At 39.4% G+C, this 19,681-nt stretch overlaps 2 protein-coding genes across 4 annotated transcripts; both read left to right on the top strand.

The window, feature by feature from the left end:
* The first annotated feature begins 530 nt into the window (after window positions 1-530).
* Window positions 531-8,335, top strand: kctd9b (potassium channel tetramerization domain containing 9b). 2 transcript variants are annotated; one of them, XM_062434959.1, is made up of 12 exons: window positions 531-674; window positions 805-926; window positions 1,614-1,657; window positions 1,942-2,035; window positions 2,594-2,652; window positions 2,777-2,905; window positions 2,996-3,063; window positions 3,311-3,406; window positions 4,353-4,502; window positions 5,154-5,259; window positions 5,413-5,546; window positions 6,600-7,368. In XM_062434959.1, the coding sequence occupies exons 1-12, from the start codon at window positions 627-629 to the stop codon at window positions 6,714-6,716; spliced, it is 1,167 nt and encodes a 388-aa protein (XP_062290943.1). In that variant the 5' UTR covers window positions 531-626; the 3' UTR covers window positions 6,717-7,368. The 2 variants fall into 2 exon arrangements, with proteins under 2 accessions (XP_062290943.1, XP_062290942.1); XM_062434958.1 differs by having other exon boundaries at window positions 5,154-5,546; window positions 6,600-8,335.
* Window positions 8,336-10,587: 2,252 nt separating this feature from the next.
* LOC133995533 (fibroblast growth factor receptor 1-A-like) lies at window positions 10,588-18,819 on the top strand. Of its 2 annotated transcripts, none has more exons than XM_062434973.1 (7): window positions 10,588-10,747; window positions 12,991-13,113; window positions 13,858-13,947; window positions 16,270-16,442; window positions 16,534-16,657; window positions 17,334-17,524; window positions 17,689-18,819. In XM_062434973.1, exons 2-7 carry the CDS (start codon window positions 13,005-13,007, stop codon window positions 17,884-17,886), a joined length of 885 nt encoding a protein of 294 aa, XP_062290957.1. In that variant the 5' UTR covers window positions 10,588-10,747; window positions 12,991-13,004; the 3' UTR covers window positions 17,887-18,819. The 2 variants fall into 2 exon arrangements, with proteins under 2 accessions (XP_062290957.1, XP_062290958.1); XM_062434974.1 differs by having other exon boundaries at window positions 17,719-18,819.
* Window positions 18,820-19,681: the final 862 nt, after the last annotated feature.

Consider the following 19,681-nt stretch of genomic DNA (forward strand, 5'->3'; position numbering starts at 1 on the left):
CTATTTCAGAGGGGTCAAACTAATTTTCATTCAAGGGCCACATACAGAACAAGTTGATCTCATGTGGGCTGGATCATTAAAAAGATGGAAGGAAGGAGGGAAAAGAAGACAGGAAGGAAGGACAAATGGAAGGAAAGATGGAAGGAAGAGGAAAAGAAGACGAAGGAAAGATGGAAGCACAGATGGAAGGAAGAAAAGAAGGAAGATGGAAGGAAGAAAGGAAAGATGGAAGGAAGAAAGTAAAAGAAGACGAAGGAAAGATGGAAGGAAGAAAAGAAGGAAAGATGGAAGAAATGAAAAGAAGATGGAAGGAAGAAAAGAAGGCAAGATGGAAAGAAGAAAGGAAAAATGTGTTTGCAGTTCTATCTTTTGGCCACCAGATGGCGGTGAAGCTCAGTTTTCTAAACGGTGTTAAAGTCCCGCCCACCTCCTTCACTGATTGGCTATTTCTTCTAACCTAAGTGTGTGATTGGCTGGTTCTGCTACACTGGGCGTTTATGAGCAGCAGAGTGAAAGAAAGAGGAAGAGAAGAGAAGAGAAGAAAAACAAAAAAGATTGTCGTTAAGATAATGTATTAAATGGAGGAAATTAAGACTAGTTGACAGTGAATTTGATGTTTATCCACCATGAGGAGAGTCACACTGTTTGTCAACGGCACGTCCTCAAATGGAAAGGTAAACAGAGAGATAAAAGAGGGGGAATAGGTGTTCAAAATGGCTAGCTGTAGTAGATGTCGGACATTTTGGGTGATTAACAGTCGTGTAATGTGTATTTTAACGTGTGTTTTTACCGGTTACCGTGCAGGTGGTGGCTGTGTATGGATCCATGGAGGATTTACTGTCTGTGGCGAGTTCAAAGCTGAAGATCAGAGCCTCTAGTGTTTATAACGGGAACGGCGGCCTGATAGACGACGTGACGCTCATCAGGTAAAGTATTACGGTAAAAGTGTTATAGGTGATGTAGTACTATGCAGTATTACGGTAAAAGTACTGCAGTATTACAGTAAAAGTACTGCAGTATTATGAGTGATGTAGTATGCAGTATTACAGTAAAAGTAGTGGTTTGGTCCCTCTGACTGATATATTATTATATATGACATCATTAGATTATTAATAGTGAAGCATCAGTGTTAGAGCAGCATGTTACTGTTGTAGCTGCTGGAGGTGGAGCTAGTTTACACTACTTTATATACAGTTAGCTAGTTTAGTCCAGTGGTTCCCAACCTAGGGGTGGGGCCCCTCCAAAGGGTCAGCAGATAAATGTGAGGGGTGGTGAGATGATTAATGGGAGAGGAAAGAAGGAAATAAGAAAAAACTAAGTTCTGATACACAAATGTGTTTTCAGTTTGTGGACTTTTTCTCTAATCTTTGATTTTTGCTGAAATATTGGATCATTTGAACATTTATTGAAATGAAAGCATGTGAGAAGTTTAGAGGGAAAAATCACTATTTGGTGGCGCTGTTAACAACTCATAGACATCTCAAGATGTAGAAAGTAGTATCATATGGAAATACTACAGTAAAGTACAAGTACCTCTACCGGTACTACAGTAAAATCACTTTCTTTTCATCACTGTGTGTAAAATATTTAAACTTGTGTGTATCTGTCTGCAGAGATGATGATGTGTTGTACATATCAGAAGGAGATACATTTGAAGGTAAGTTTATTAAGTTCAGATTTTAGATTTTATAAAATAGATATTTTTAGAAGAAAATCAGTAATAAAATTCATAATATTGTGTAATCACTTGAGAATAAAGGAGAAAAAACTTTTAAAGCTGCATTGATTATTTGATCTTTAGCTGCAGCTCTGTAAAAACACTTTAAATCATCCCAAACATGAAGTAAGATCATGATGAGTTAAAGTCTTTAACAGCAGCACTAACACCCTAGAGATGAGAAGCATCAGCAGACTGACAGTAACTCACTGAGCTGTGTGCAGATCACCATGACGACGACGAAGGTCCCGAACACTGTCAGACTCACACTGATTGGTTGACGCTCAACGTTGGTGGACGCTGCTTCACCACCACCAGGTAAATATGACGACTTCAGTTTGGATTTAAACAACAATATAAGCGTATATGAATTTATATATTTGGTAGGGCTGCATATCGGCACTTGATACCTTTTAAGATATCGACCAAAATAAAAATAGATACCAAGTCGTATTGAAGCGTCTCCCATCAATCGATACCTGCAATCAATCCTTTTTGCACCCAGAGCTGGAAAATATGACTATTTGTATGAACTTGCTCACAGCCAATCAACAGCAAGCGTTCTTTGATTAATAAATAAACATTTGAAGACTTTCTGTTGTGGGAATTTCTGGAAAACAGAGAACTGACAACAAGAGAGTCGTCCTTCTAGTTTATTCACTTGTTTCTAATCACATGATGGGTATCTAATGAAGTACTCCGTTGGTATCAGTGTCACTTTAAGGATACTTGGATTGGTGCTGGAATCACCCAGCCCTAATATTTGACCTATTATTCCTGTTATTGCAGACTGAAATCATTGTTAAATTAAAATAATATTTGAACAGAATTATATGGTTTTATTGTGTGTGTGTGTGTGTGTGTGTGTGTCTGCAGGAGCACACTGGTCAGTAAAGAGCCTGAGAGCATGCTGGCCCACATGTTCAGAGAGAAAGGTAACGACCTTCTATAAAAAACCTTATTAAAGTGTTTCTGTTTGTCTCTTCAGTTGAAAACAAATCGTCGTTCACATTCTCTCCTTTCTTTTCTCTCTCTCTCTCTTTTTTTAAAAAATTTCAGACGTTTGGGGGAACAAGCGTGACTCCCAGGGAGCGTACCTGATCGATCGCAGCCCGGACTACTTTGAACCGATCCTGAACTTCCTGAGACATGGACAGCTGATCATCAACGACGGGATCAATCCTCTCGGTAGATTAAATATATAAAAAAACTCATCAGATCCACAAACTTGTGACATGTGACATCACAGGTTTCTAATCAGCTGACTGTCTGCTGCAGGTGTGCTGGAGGAGGCTCGCTTCTTTGGGATCGAACAGCTGGCCGAACAGCTGGAGACCCTCATAAAGGTGTGTGTGTGTGTGTGTGTGTGTGTGTGTGTGTGTGTGAGTGTGTATATGTGTGTCTCTGTGTGTCTGTATCTGTGTGTATGTGTGTGTGTATCTCTGTGTGTGTGTCTGTGTCTTTGTTTGTGTGTATGTGTGTGTGTATCTCTGCGTGTGTGTCTGTCTGTGTGTATCTGTGTGTGTGTGTGTGTGTGTGTGTGTAGTGAATATATATATTCAGATCTTTATACATCTGTCTCTTGTGTTTCAGGCCAATCAGCCTCCTGAAGATCATTCTCCTCTGACCCGGAAAGAGTTTATTAGATTCCTGTTGGCCACGACGACCAAAGCAGAGCTGCGATGTCAGGTACACACAAACACACATCCGTTGCAACTTTAAACAGCTGTTCTTTTATTTATAAATCATCATATGGTACAAACCAGGGTTACCTCCAGGAAACGGATTATATTTTAAAATAAATGCAAATATAAAAATGTTGATTGAAAACAGAGTTAAGGTGAGAGGTTTAGAGACATTTTATCAGTTGAATCCATAGACTGTATATAAGAAATGGACGTAACAGCCGTGACGTCACCCATTGGTTTGTGGACTGCTGCTCGGAGGCCAATAGTATCGGATCTGAGCAGCGCCATTTTGAAAATTTCAGGTACATGCTGGGAAAAATAAAAACATGGATTCTACTTATATGGGCATCAGGAGGGGCAAGAGGCGCCCTCCTGAACCTGTGAATCAATCAACCTGTCAATCACGACGTAGCCACGCCCTAATGCATACCCTGCTTTATCGTCAAATATAAAATCAGGGAGGCCAAAATTTCACAAATGAACATCATACTGCATTGAAGAAGGCTTTAAACTAGTGATTGGGACCATAAACACATTTTGAAAACGTTTACTGAGGTTAGAAATCAAGTGAGAAGTTGGTGAATTCTCCATTGACTTGTATAGAGACGGAAGTCCTTTTGACACCAAAATGGTCGCCCCCTGGTGGCCTTTTGATAGAATGCAGTTTTAAGTTACTTCCGCATTGGCCTCATTTCAGAGGACCGGAACTCCCCGCCTGGTTGAATCCAACAAAGAGGTAAAATATTAGGAGATAAACTTTTACTGATTCTTGTCTCTAAATGACCAATTTATAAATAAAATACTCTCATGCTCTCTGCTGCTGCTAAGATTATCAGTTTTTCCCTGAATTTGTATTTATTTTATAATTTCTTCTGATGTCAGAGGAGAAAACAAACCTCACACAAACACTCAGTCCTTCAGTCCTTCGTCTGTTTCTGGTTTTTCAGGGTCTGAACTTCATGGGCGCCGATCTGTCTCGTCTGGATCTGCGTTACATCAACTTTAAGATGGCAAACCTGAGAGGAACCAACCTGACTCACGCCAACCTGAGCGGGGCAAACCTGGAGAGGGCTGACCTGTCCATGGCTTCACTGGATGTATGTAACACGTGTTCAAATCCTATCAGACAGGTTTAGATTAGTTTAATTCAGAAGATTAACGGCTGGACTGGTTATCGAAAACACAATAAAGCTGACTGCAGTTATCAAATCACAGGAGGAGCAATATTATTTAAATATGAAATTTGTGTCAAAATATGATTTTAAATTAAATTGTTTATTTTAGACTGTGTGCTGTGTACACAGGTTCTTTTTTATGTGTTAATGTTTTAGATATATTTTAGATACTGCACTTTTACTGGCACTTTTTGCACACAGTATTGCACACATAGAGTATTTTCATTATTATTTATTACAGATATATATTTGTTTTATGAATACAACTTTTAGATATTTTTAGTAATAAGTTTTTTGTTTTTTCCATTAGTTTGTTAGAGAGGTGTTTCTATGTGATGGTACATCCATCTATCTATCTACCTATCTATCTTCCACAGACTTAAAACATATTTTTTAGTACAGATTACTTTAAAAATCTCACCATAATCATTTTAATATGTTTTTCAATTTCAATTACATGTGTTTAATTTAATCCATATTGGTATATAGTAATATTAGGCACATATTGATGATTGTGTGTGTGTGTTTGTGTGTGTGTTTGTGTGTGTGTTTGTGTGCGTGTGTGTGTTTCAGGGAGCTAATCTGCAGGGTGTGAAGATGCTGTGCACCAATGCTGAAGGAGCCTCACTGAGAGGATGTAACTTTGAGGATCCTGCTGGAATCAAAGCCAACCTGGAGGGTGAAGCAGCCAATTACACGTCTCCTTCACACACACACACACACACACACACACACACACACACACACACACACACACACACACACACACAGAGTGATGTTTTTATTGATCTTACTGATGTGTGTGTGTGTGTGTGTTTGGTGTTTTTTTTAGGAGCCAACCTGAAGGGCGTGGACATGGAGGGAAGTCAGATGACGGGGATCAATCTGAGAGTCGCCACACTGAAAAACGCCAAACTGAAGAACTGCAATCTGAGAGGAGCCACGCTGGCTGGGACGGACCTGGAGGTGAGAGCACACACACACACACACACACACACAGTCACATACACACGGTCACTCACACACACACAGTCACATACACACGGTCACACACACACACACACACACACACATACATACAGTCACACACACACACACACACTCACACTCACATACAGTCTCACATACACACTCACACACATTCACACATACACAGTCACACACACACACTCACAGACACAGTCACACACACACACACACACACACACACACACACAGTCACACACAGTCACACACAGTCACACACAGAGTCACACACATATTTCCATTTCCATCAGAGAACATAGCATTGACTTTGTCTGTACCTCTAAATTAAGCCGGCTAAATTCTTAACTGCTGTTTATATTCAAAACTCAAACATTTGTTCGAACCTCAGGGCGAAAAGTTAATATCTGAGCTGTAATATGAAATGTTGGAAATGTAGGCTGCAGTCTGTGCATCAGACCAGCAGATGGCGCTCTAACTTCACTAGCTCGACCTGTTGACCTGTCAGTAAACTAAGCTCACATTAATGTGTGTGAGCGGAGCCGTCCTGAGTGGACAATCACACCAAAAAAAGCTTTGTTTTCAGGGGAGAAAAATGCTGTTTTAGTCTGAACGGAGGGAAGAGAGAAGATGATTTATTTTCCTGGAGACTCAACCTTAAACAAAGTCTTCACCCTGAGATGTAATTTAGATTTACATTATGGGGACTTTCTTTTGAGGCGAGTCCCCACATATGACTAAACAGACACATGTCCCCACAACATCAGTAAAACAAGAACACACACACACACACACTTGAGATGTAGATATTTCACTTTTTTTTCAAATTTCCAGTGTTTCCAATCAAAGTTTGATGCAAAGTTTTAAGCTACTGGATGAAAACACACTTAAATACATACAGATTTTTATTTATTTTTATATTTTGGTCAATGTTACGTGTTAATTAAGCATCCTGAGAGTCCTCGGACAATCACAGACACTGAACTTTAAAGTTTGTGATTGGACTTAAACAACTGTGTGTGTGTGTTTTTGCAGAACTGTGATTTATCAGGATGTGACCTACAGGAGGCGAATCTGAGAGGCTCCAATGTGAAGGGAGCGATCTTTGAGGAGATGCTGACTCCTCTGCACATGTCTCAGAGTGTTCGTTAAACAGTCGTCCACACAGAGCTTTAAAATCACGGCACACACACACACTCCTCTTCCTCCTCTCTAATGAATACCAAACTTTGTATTTTTACTCTGAACCAAAACCGTTTAGTGTCTCTACATCATGAGTAACGTCCTCGCTCTGTTACAGTTAATAATGTTAGTTTTTTTCTTTTTTTTTTTAAAAATCATGTCTTCTCTGAGGAAAACCTTTGTACAGTGATGATAGTTTCAAGAAATAATTCCACTGGGTTTTGTGAATGTAGTTATTGATCACTTATGAAAGAAAATAAATGTTGAACACAAACTGATGATATTCATAAGCCTTCAAAATTAGTTTAAAAGTAGTTTTTAATAAGTGTGCTGGCTACTGTTCAGTGCCTCTTCAGCTTCAGGCTAAAAAATAATAATAATTGTTTTATTTTAGTTTATTTTATTAGCTATTATAAATGGTAATATACAACAACAATATGCAGACCGACTCATACAAATAAAAATACATGGTGAAGTTATAGCAATAAAGAAAAAAAAAACTAAATACAAAATGATATTATAATATAATATGAAACACCTATGTATCAATAATATATATTTAAATACCTGCAGTGACAAATAAGTTAGAAAAATATACTTTTTTACAACTGTACAGGGATATAATAATAATAAAAATAATAATAATAAACTTTATTAATAGAGAACCTTTTATGCAAGGGATGTAACTCAAAGTGCTTTACCAAGAAAATTAAAAAAAAAAAAAACTACAATAAAATAAAACAACAGCAAATAAACAAAAATAATAAAATTAGACATTTAATAAAAACAAGTTCAAATGATACTAATTAAAAGCCAGATTAAATAACACAGAGCTCACATCTCTTCTAGCTTTAGGCAGAGTAGTTTATACATTTGGAGCATAATTAAAGAAAGATGCACATCAGGTTTTCTCGTACATTTAAACACATTTAAAAAACCTCAGCAGTAGATGATATAGTTTGATATGAGTTAAAAGGAGCAAATACTAAAAAGTTAAGAGACTTAACCTTCGTGTCGTCCTCCCGGGTCAAATTGACCCCGTCTGTTTTGACTGTTCCTTCGTTCCTCCCTTCCTTCCTTCCGTCTGTCCTTCTTCCCTCCCTCCTTCTCTCTTTCTTTCCTTCCTTCCTCTTTTCCTTTCTCCCTCCCTCCAACCTTTTTTCCTCCCTCCGTCCTTCCTTTCCTCCCTTCCTTCCCTCCTCCCTCCCTTCCTTCCTCCTTTCCTTCCTTCCTTCACTCGAAGACAACAGGAGGGTTAAATGAGAAAAGTTTTTTAATTCCATTTTTTTTACAGCTCCTTTTTAAATTCCAAATAAATACGGATGTTTGAACAGCTGATATTACCTCTGAATGCCGGTGAGGGAAAACGACATATTAGTATTTTAGATTTAATTTTAGCCATTATGTGGAAAAATTCAATCTTCACGTGTGACCTCCGACATAAAGACCGGTGCTTACGGAAACATTTTGGTCCTGCCTGATTTATACTTATTTTTTTATTAAATTCGTCGCCTTGCATATCAGCATCAGTGTAAAAATAATAGTGTTTACATTTATATCAACCTGTAAAACTATAATTAAGTGTAGAAATGTTTAAAACAAGCAAAAACATTTACTGTATTAAAAGCTCTGCTCGTTAAACTGCTGTTTGTTTGTTTTTACACATGATGTTCGGTTATTACTGTGGTAACAGGAGAATGTATATTTGAGTCAATCTGCTGACTGTTGGTGTATTTATGTGTTTTTTTTGGTCTTCATTCGTCAGAAACTGTAAACTGAGGTGCTAAAAACCTGAACCGTCTGTTTCTCCTGCTGTTTTCAATGTTTTTACACTCTTATGTTTAATAAATGTTTTTATTAAAGTCCCTCCATTAAAAATAAAAATAAAAAATAATAATGTGTTTCTTCGTTGTTTTCACCTTAAATCTCAGTTTAAACCAGGCGGGGGGCTCCGGTCCTCTGCAATGAGGCCAACGCCGAAGTAACTTAAACCTGCATTCTATCAAAAGGCCACCAGGGGGGCAACCGTTTTGGTGTCAAAAGGACTTCCGTCTCTATACAAGTCAATGGAGAATTCACCAACTTCTCACTTGATTTCTAACACTCAGTAAACTTTTTCAAAATGTGTTTATGATCTCAATCGCCAGTTTAAAGCCTTCTTCAATGCAGTATGATGTCCATTTGTGAAATTTTGGCCTCCCTGATTTTATATTTGACGATAAAGCAGGGTATGCATTAGGGCGTGGCTACGCCGTGATTGACAGGTTGATTGGTTCACAGGTTCAGGAGGGCGCCTCATACTCCTCCTGATGCCCATATAAGTAGAATCCGTGTTTTTATTTTTCCCGGCATGCACCTGAAATTTTCAAGATAGCGCTGCTCAGATCCGAAACTATTGGCCTCCGAGCAGCAGTCCACAAACCAATGGGTGACGTCAAGGATGTTACGTCCATTTCTTATATACAGTCTATGGTTTAAACAATGTGAAGTTTGCTTTATACACACATATTCTTCATTATATGTTATAGACTTAATGTTATTATGATTAGAAATGTTAAAATAATTCAAACACTCACTGGAAAGCTGCTGGATGTTTAATTTAATTACACAAACTGCCATGAATCTAAATGATCTGGTTTTGGAATGGGCATATCAGCTGCGTTGCATGTCTGCTAGTTTGAACCAGAAAATCAATAGAGATTGATTGACACTCATGTAATCACTTAGGCTTAAGTGTGATTATGAAGCAGGGGCAAAATTTACAAAACCCAGATGATTTTTTATGTTTCATCCATAAAGCTCTGATGGAGGCCTGTACTGTGGGGAAGGAAGTGGCTACTGCAAAACAAAACGCTTTCTGGTAACTGAATGTTTTCACTTAAAGATAACATGTACAGCTCTTCTCAGCACACTGAGTCACCATGCTTCTAAATTGTTTTGGTGATGAGTGGAAATTAATCTTTAACATTAAACCAATTCACGTTGTGTGTTAGAGAGTTGGAATTTGGACCAACAAACAAACATTGCTGACTCTACAAGACCTTGTTTGATAAAAGAAACACACTTCTTCTTGGAACTCCCACTGTAGGCGTGTTTTTATTTTTCCCGGCATGCACCTGAAATTTTCAAGATAGCGCTGCTCAGATCCGAAACTATTGGCCTCCGAGCAGCAGTCCACAAACCAATGGGTGACGTCAAGGATGTTACGTCCATTTCTTATATACAGTCTATGGTTTAAACAATGTGAAGTTTGCTTTATACACACATATTCTTCATTATATGTTATAGACTTAATGTTATTATGATTAGAAATGTTAAAATAATTCAAACACTCACTGGAAAGCTGCTGGATGTTTAATTTAATTACACAAACTGCCATGAATCTAAATGATCTGGTTTTGGAATGGGCATATCAGCTGCGTTGCATGTCTGCTAGTTTGAACCAGAAAATCAATAGAGATTGATTGACACTCATGTAATCACTTAGGCTTAAGTGTGATTATGAAGCAGGGGCAAAATTTACAAAACCCAGATGATTTTTTATGTTTCATCCATAAAGCTCTGATGGAGGCCTGTACTGTGGGGAAGGAAGTGGCTACTGCAAAACAAAACGCTTTCTGGTAACTGAATGTTTTCACTTAAAGATAACATGTACAGCTCTTCTCAGCACACTGAGTCACCATGCTTCTAAATTGTTTTGGTGATGAGTGGAAATTAATCTTTAACATTAAACCAATTCACGTTGTGTGTTAGAGAGTTGGAATTTGGACCAACAAACAAACATTGCTGACTCTACAAGACCTTGTTTGATAAAAGAAACACACTTCTTCTTGGAACTCCCACTGTAGGCGTGTCTTCTCTGCGGGTGTACATTGAGACAATATACCGAGGCCACACACAGAAAAGTTGTATTCAGTAAGTGGTTTTTAAATCCAGGTGTTGTCATTCAGCACCGCAGAAACATCTGGATTTACGGATCCAACATCTGGAGCCACAGACAGGTACAGCTGCATGATCTTTAAAATCGTTACCTTTCTTTAGTTTAGATGTTGTAAATGTCCAGTTTCAGCCTGATGATTCACACCTGTCAGTCACCTGTCAGGCAGCAAGAGAGAATATTTTTTTCAATTAATCGATTAGTCGACAGGAAATGGTGAAAAATGTCAATCAGCGTTTCCAAAAAAATCTCAATCTGACGTTCTCAAATGTCAAAAATATTCAGTTTACTGTCATAGAGAGAACATATTCACTTTTAAGAAGCTGTAATCAGTTTTTCTTTCCTCTTCCGCTGAGGCCAACATGTTGCACCACCATGTTTCTCCAGAACGGACAAATCAAACATATTCTATAGTGAAGGACTTTTGCATTTTTTGTGACCATTGTGAGTTCTACACTAATGGGGACGATGTGGTATTGAATTGGTTGCAATCTACAACCTCACCACTAGATGTCACTAAATTCTACACACTAGTCCCTAAAAGAAAACTAGCATCAAGCAACTATTGAGTTAACTATTTAGTGTCTATCATACAGGGACAAGAGAATGAGTGAGTAAAGGAGTGATTTTGGACACAGCTCATGTCTAACAGTACATCTGGGTCAATGATGTTTTTTGTGTCCATGTGGTTTAGTCAAATTTAAAGGGGTTCAAATGTGAAAATAAAAGTATGAATAACTTGCACAAATTGTTTTTTGGTACCAAATAATTCAACTTGCTTGAAAACACTAAATTCTCAATAAAACACCATATCAACTAGTTTGGCATGATCTTACAACTTTTTATATTGATTAAATACTATCAATCAATCAATCAATCTTTATTTGTATAGCGCCAAATCACAACAAAGTTATCTCAAGGCACTTTACACATAGAGCAGGTTCTAAACCGTACTCTTCAAGTTTTAATTTATAAAGAGACCCAACATTCCCACATGAGCAAGCATTTAGCGACAATGGCAAGAAAAAAACTCCCTTTTAACAGGAAGAAACCTCAGGCAGAACCAGGCTCAAAGTGGGCGGCCATCTGCCTCGACCGGTTGGGGTAGAGGGGAGAGAGAGGAAGAATAGGAGAGAGAGAGAGTAGCACATTGAAAATAAACATTGAAGCTAGAAGGTCCGGGACTGGAATCTGTCATCCGGACGTCTACAGGCCCAGATTGCCTGTGAGATGAGAAAGCACAGACAACTCCGGGGAAGAAGTGTAGGTTACTGAATGCATTAATAGTACATGAATGTTATTGGATATAGATGGATGGATAGAGAGAGAGAGAGAGGAGGAAAGAGGAGCTCAGTGCATCATGGAGGTAGGAGTCCCCCGGCAGTCTAAGCCTATAGCAGCATAAACTAGGAGCTTGCTAACTATAAGCTCTATCAAAAAGGAAAGTTTTAAGCCTACTCTTAAAAGTAGAGAGGGTGTCTGCCCTCCGGACCGAATCTGGGAGATGGTTCCACAGGAGAGGAGCCTGATAACTGAAGGCTCTGCCTCCCATTCTACTTTTAGAGATACTAGGTACCACAAGTAGGCCTGCGTTCTGGGAGCGCAGTGTTCTGGTAGGTACATAAGGTACTATGAGCTCTTTAAGGTATGATGGAGCCTGACCAGTAAGAGCTTTAAAAGTGAGGAGAAGGATTTTAAATTCTATTCTTGATTTTATGGGAAGCCAATGCAGTGAAGCTAAAATAGGAGTAATGTGATCTCTCTTTCTAGTTTTTGTCAGAACGCGTGCAGCTGCATTCTGGACCAGTTGGAGAGTCTTTAGAGACTTGTTAGGGCAGCCTGATAATAATGAATTACAATAATCCAGCCTAGAAGTAACAAATGCATGGATTAGTTTTTCAGCATCATTTTGAGACAGAATATGTCTGATTTTTGAAATGTTACGCAGATGAAAATAGGCAGACCTTGAAATTTGTTTTATGTGGGAATTAAAGGACAGATCCTGGTCAAATATAACTCCTAGGTTCCTTACAGTAGTACTGGAGGCCAAAGTAATGCCATCCAGAGTGGTTATATCATTGGATAATGTGTTTCTAAGGTGTTTAGGGCCAAGCACAATAACTTCAGTTTTTTCTGAGTTTAACAGCAGGAAGTTACAGGTCATCCAGGCCTTTATGTCCTTGATGCATGTTTGTAGTTTAGTTAACTGGTTGATTTCATTAGGCTTTATTGATAGATATAATTGAGTATCATCTGCATAACAATGAAAATTTGTTCTGTTCTGTTCTTTGTACGTTGATGTATTAGCTGTTGAGGACGAGATGTCTTTTTCTCTTCGCCACCGCCGCCTCCTGCTGCTGCTCTTCTGGATCCTGCTGGTTCAGTTTCCTCAGGCTCAGTCCAGACCGGCCACCGAGGACACCGACACTGGTAAGATACTTCTTCACACACTTCCCTTTTGGCTGTTTGAGACATGTGAGGACATCATCTTGGATTTTGGGAAATGGTTACATATTATAGACCAAACAACTCAAATCAATGACAATAGAGAAAATGATCACCCAACTCTGTGATAGACCTTTTTAGCCAGCTTCATTCCAACTTATTACCACAAGTTTTACACATATTTGTTGGAAATGATAGTCAATAAGCCTCATTTAAATGAAACTTTACCTCATTTTTCAGTACTCTCTCTCCTTGCTTCAGTTTGTAGTTCATTGGTTTGTTGAAAGCACAAAGACAAATGATTGTAATCACGATGTTTACCTCGTTAGCGTTGGCGCCTCAGTGGGTAACGCCGGAGAAGATGGAGAAGCGGTCGCTTGTCGTGCATTATGCTGCCATGGAATAACTGATCACATTGTACAGTTGTGTTTAGCAATAAGTAAATACTTTTTTATCTTAGCCCAGAATCTTCAGATCACCCTAAGCATCCAGACTTTGAAAAGACATTGGATGTATGATAATACGCAAGTTTTCCTTCTCGCAAATTTATGTCAGAGAATAGAGTTTTGTTTTTAAATTTACGACTTTAATCTCAGAAATTCAGAGTTTTTTCTCGAAATATCACCCCTCCCCCCTCCTCCAGTATTTGTTTTTCTTTCACATATATGGCCCTAATACGCCGTCGTAGCTTCTCTCTTATCTGTTTAAATGAAACCTTTCATGTTTCAGAGCACTCTCCTCACAGACCCATCCTGCAGGCGGGTCTGCCGGCCAACCAGACGGCCGTGGTTGGCAGCAACGTGGAGCGGGATGTCCTAGGTAAAAAAAACACAAAAACACACATATCTGCATTTTAGACACATTAAGCTGTTTAATACTATTTTACACTAAAATTGCTAAAAAATGAGCTGAAACTCAATGTAAGTCTCTTTTAGCTCTGTTTTTACTCTACCAACTCCTGGGGGAATATCTAAATGCTCCACTATGTTCACCAGCTAGTCTACAGATAACTGTCTGTTTGGTGCTGAGCAGGTAGTGTACAGTGGCTTTTTTTTTTTTTTTACAGCTTTTTCTTTGAAACCAACGCTTTAAGAGCACTGAGAGTGAACTAAAACAGTAAAGTTGCAGCTGGACAGTTAAACAATGAGCTGAAACTCTCTGTAAAGCTCTGTGTAACGAAGAGCTCTTCGTTACTAGTGACTGATGGCTTTGGCCTTGTAAATATGGCACAACTGGGTCTGTGTATTAATGTCACTTTTAAACAAACAACTTAATTAGGCACTTTAATAATGGCACATGGCACTTTCATTGTGATAGTTGCACTTCATTAGCAGTTTGCACATTGCATATTTGCACATTGATTTTTATTGAATGTGTGAAGCATGTGGATGAACAGTTTAAACCATTGGGGAAATGAGTTGTGATTGATGTGTGTTGTCTTCTGCCAGGTGCAGTTGTGGATAATCGGTTTCACCTGAGGGAGAGAGGGAGTTAGATTAGACAATACTGAGTGTGCACCTCCAGTGGTTATAATTGATAGACAACAGTGAAAATTAAGTACTGTTGAGCTTTGTTTAATCAGACACAACATAAATGTGCTTTAATATTGCAATGCGAAAGTGTTTATTAGTGTGTTAAAGTTGCGGCCTGTGTTTGAGTTGTTTGTGTAGATTCTTACCTGTCTTTTTGGTGTCTCCTCCAGAGTGTTTGGCCAAAAGAGTCCCCGGGCGTATGAACACCAATTTAAAGGTTCCAGGAGAGACCAAGTGATAGGATAGGAAGAGGGGGGTTTGGTAGTTGGTGTGTGTATATATGTATATTTATTGTAGTGGGTTTGTTTTTATTCTGGGGAGGGGTAAATAGCAGTACAGCAGTAGGGATAAATATTATGTAAGGGTAGGCTGGTTATATTGTCTGTGGGGATTAGCCGTGAGATAATATATTTTGTTAAAAGAAACCTGTGAGTGGAAGCATCCAATTAAATAGACCAGTGATGGGGTATAAAAGGCGCCAGTTTCCAGTCATCCTTGTTGCTGGTCAGGTCTTCCATTGGGTAATGCTTGCATGCCTGTACCGCTGTATGTGTTTGTTATATTGGTTTGGTGAAGAAACACCCATGATTTGGTGCATCGTACCATTGCCTTTTTACTCCTCTTTACTGCATCATCCAGCCGCTTATGGTCAATCTAACACTCCGTAAAGGCAAGAGGAGCTGCAGAGTCTCTGATAATTCTCTGTAGGTTCAAACACATCACACACTGACAGATCAGACATTATAATGATAAAGATACTGAAAAAATAACCACTTTAAAAAGTGTGTAAAAGAAGCAAGTCTTCAGTAGCCAGAAACTCAACACTTTAAAAGATCCATTCTTACAGTCTCATTAACTCGTTTTGACCTGTTATAATGAATTAAATATACGTAACATCTCAAACATTTTAACTAGCACAGTATTAACATGAGCACTGAACATCTGGAGAAAGAAAAGGATTTATACCAAGCTCAGTTTCTGGTGATGAAAATGCTGACTCAGTGTGGACACACGGCCAAAACAAGGAAATAAAATGTCTTACTTTTATTAGATTTATACGTGTTGCTGCTTCGCTATGACAGTGTATAAGGGCCATATAGGCAATAATCAATTTAAAAAACCTGGGGTGGGGGGGTAACATTTCGAGAAAAAACTCGACTTACTATTAAAGTAATAAATCTGCGAGAAAAAAACAGGTGTTTTGTTCTGCCGAGCAGTCACATAACCTCACATTGCAACACTGGAGAGACGTCGCTTGTCGTGCATTATGCTGCCATGGAATAACTGATCACATTGTACAGTTGTGTTTAGTCACAAGTCAAGTTTTTTGCTTGTAAATTTACGACTTTAATCTCAGAAATTCTGAAATTCTCGAAATATAACCCCCCTCCTCCAGTAATTTTTCCCCCCACATGTATGGCCCTATTATGCCGTCGTAGCTTCTCTGTTTAGATGAAACCTTTCATGTTTCAGAGCACTCTCCTCACAGACCCATCCTGCAGGCGGGTCTGCCGGCCAACCAGACATCCGTGGTCGGCAGTAACGTGGAGCGTTGGTTTGTTGAAAGCACAAAGATGAATGACTGTAATCACGTTGTTTACCTCGTTAGCGTTGGCGCCTCAGTGGGTAACGCCAGAGAAGATGAAGAAGCGTTCCGTCGTCGTTCCTACCAGGAAAACCATAAAGTTTCGGTGCCAAGCGTCAGGAAACCCCGTCCCCTCCCTGCGCTGGTACAAGAACGGCAAAGAGTTCAGGAAGGATCAGAGGATCGGAGGGTTCAAGGTGAGTGATTGACGTTTCTCTGTTAGAGACATGACATGAGAGGAGAGAAGAGTGTGTCTCATTGGTGGATGATCTCTGTTGAATCCTTCAGATCAGAGACCACGTGTGGACTCTGATCATGGAGTCAGTGGTCCCGTCTGATGAAGGCAACTACACCTGTGTGGTGGATAATGAATACGGGAGCCTGAAACACACCTATCAGCTGTATGTCGTAGGTAAGAAAAACACAAAAACACATATATCTGCATTTTAGACAAATTAAGCTGTTTAATTTTACTCTAAAGTTACTAAAAAATTAGCTGAAACTCAATGTCAGAGTATTCACTCTCTTTTAGCTCTTGTGTTTACTCTCTACCAACTCCTGAGGGAAATATCTAAATGCTCCACTATGTTCACCTTGTTTCTGATATTAAAGTCATAAATCTGCGAGAAAAAAACAGCAACAAAAAAAAAAGGTGTTTTGTTCTGCCGAGCAGTCACATAGCCTCACTTTGCAACACTGCAGAGACGTCGCTTGTCATGCATTATGCTGCCATGGAATAACTGATCACATTGTACAGTTGTTTTTAGCAATAAGTAGATACTTTTTATCTTAGCCCAGAATCTTCAGATCACCCTAAGCATCCAGACTTTGAAAAGACATTGGATGTATGATAATACTAATACGCAAGTTTTCCTTCTTGCAAATGTGCAAATTTATAATGTCAGAGAATATCAGAGTTTTTTGCTTATAAATTTCCGATTTTAATCTCAGAAATTCAGAGTTTATTCTCGAAATATCACCCCTCCCCCCTCCTCCAGTATTTGGTTTTTTCTCTCACACATATGGCCCTAATACGCAGTCGTAGCTTCTCTCTTATCTCTGTTTAAATGAAACCTTTCATGTTTCAGAGCAATGTCCTTACAGACCCGTCCTGCAGGCGGGTCTGCCGGCCAACCAGACGGCCGTGGTCGGCAGTAATGTGGAGTTTGTGTGTCGAGTGTTCAGCCACCCGCAGCCTCACATCCAGTGGCTCAAACACATCACCGTCAACGGCAGCTGGGTCCGACCGGACGGACACCCGTACGTCCGCGTGCTGAAGGTATTTCACTTGTTTGAGTATAATTAACTGGTTTGTTTCTATAGATGTTTAAAGTTCATCTGCAACTGACTGGTTACTGCCAAAGTCAATAAAGATTCATTTTAAGCTGCAACTAATGATTATTTTTTATTATCAATTAATCAGTTGATTGTTTCCTCGACCAGAACACATTATTTCTTGCTCCTGTTTGTCAGACTTCAGGTTTGAACACGATGGATAAAGAAACAGACGTTTTGACTCTGAGGAACGTGATGCTGGAGGATTCAGGAAAGTACACCTGCCTGGCCGCAAACTCCATCGGGTTTTCGTATCACTCGGCCTGGCTCACCGTGATCGACAGTACGTTCAAGATCCTAATATAAACCCAGTAGAGCTCTGGGATCTACTGACTCAGGTCAGATAGTGGAGCCCAGAGTTCAGACTGAACATGGTGAAGCAGCTTTTACACAACTGGAACAAACTACCAGCAGAACTGAAATCATTTTAAAATCCAGGTTAAATGATTGAGCTCTTTCAAAGCCCTTTACATTTTAATCTTTCATTTGCACTGTATGTCCTTTTAATGATTAATGATTTAATGATCATTATTTTATGCTGCACTCTCATATTTTATGCTCTAATTATCAATTTTTCTGTGCTTTGTTTTATTTTTTTATTATAATCGGGTTAATTTTAATGTTTCCAATTTTTACTATAATTGTTTTGTTTTTTTAATTGTGTGTTTTTATGCTTCCAATTCTTACTGTTAAATGTTTGTTTTTATGTAAAGCACATTGAATTTCCCCTGGGTATTAACCCTCCTGTTGTCCTCCTGGGTCAAATTGACCCCATCTCTTTTGACTGTTCCTTCCTCCCTCTTTCTTTAATTTTTCCTTCATTCTTCCCCTCCTTCCCTCTTTCTTTGCTCCTTCCCCCTTCCATACTTTTTTCCTCACTTCCTTCTTCCTTCCTTCCTTACTTCCTTCCTCTTTTCCTCCCTCCCTCCCTCCTTACTCCTTTCCTTCCTTCCTCCCTCCCTCCTTCCTTCCCTCCTTCCTTACTCCTTTCTTTCCTTTCTTCCTTCCTTCCTCCCTCCTTACTCCTTTCCTTACTTCCGTCCTCCCTCCTTCCTTACTCCTTTACTTCCTTCCTCCCTCCTTCCTTCCTTCCTTCCTTTCTCCCAACCTCCTTACTCATTTCCTTCCTTCCTTCCTTCTTTCCTTCTTTCCTCCCTTCCTCCTGTCCTTCCTTGACCTGAGGACAACAGGAGGGTTAAATGCTCTATATAAATAAAGCTGCCTTGCCTAAAACCTGAACCGTCTGTTTCTCCTGCTGTTCTGAATGTTTTTATCACTCTGATGTTTAATAAATGTTTTTATTAAAGTCCCTCCATTTAAAAAAAAAAAAAAAAAAAAAATCACGTGTTTCTTTTTTATTCCTTTAGTTGGATGTCTAATCTTCTTCTTTGTGCAGAGTTTGTTTCCAGACACCTTGAATCTCAGTTTAACGTGGTCCAAAGTGTTGATGTGGAAACTTGGAAACACTGAGAAGGAGGAAAACTTTCAGAAAATAACAATCAGGAGGTTGGGTCTTACATACATTGCATCTGGTGCTGCTCTTTGATATATTTAGATTTTTAGGGATTTTTTTGTGCTTAACCTTTGTGTCGGCCTCCCGGGTCAAATTGACCCCATCTGTTTTGACTGTTCCTTCTTTCCTCCTTTCCTTCCTTCCTCTCTTCCTTCTGTCTTTCTTTCCTCCCTTCCTTCCTTCCTACCTACCTACCTTCCTTCCTTTCCATCCTTCCTCCCTGCCTTCTGTCCTTCTTTCCTTCCTTCCTTCCTACATTCCTTCTTTCCCTCCCTCCCTCCTTCCTTCCTTCCTCCTTTCCTTCCTTCCGTCATTCCTCCCTCCTTTCCTTCCTTCTTCCTCCCTTTCTTCCTTCCTCGCTCCTTTCCTTCCTTCCTTCCTCCCTCCCTCCTTTCCTTCCTTCCTTCCTTCCTCCCTTCCTTCTGTCTTTCTTTCCTCCCTTCCTTCCTTCCTACATTCCTTCCTTCCCTCCTTCCTTTTTTCCCTCCCTCCCTCCTACCTTCCTTCCTCCCTTCCTTCTGTCTTTCTTTCCTCCCTCCCTTCCTTCCTTCCTACCTACCTTCCTTCCTTTCTTTCCTTCCTCTCTGC

Source organism: Scomber scombrus, chromosome 15, assembly GCF_963691925.1.
Source record: "Scomber scombrus chromosome 15, fScoSco1.1, whole genome shotgun sequence".
In the NCBI taxonomy this organism is placed as follows: Eukaryota; Metazoa; Chordata; class Actinopteri; order Scombriformes; family Scombridae; genus Scomber; species Scomber scombrus.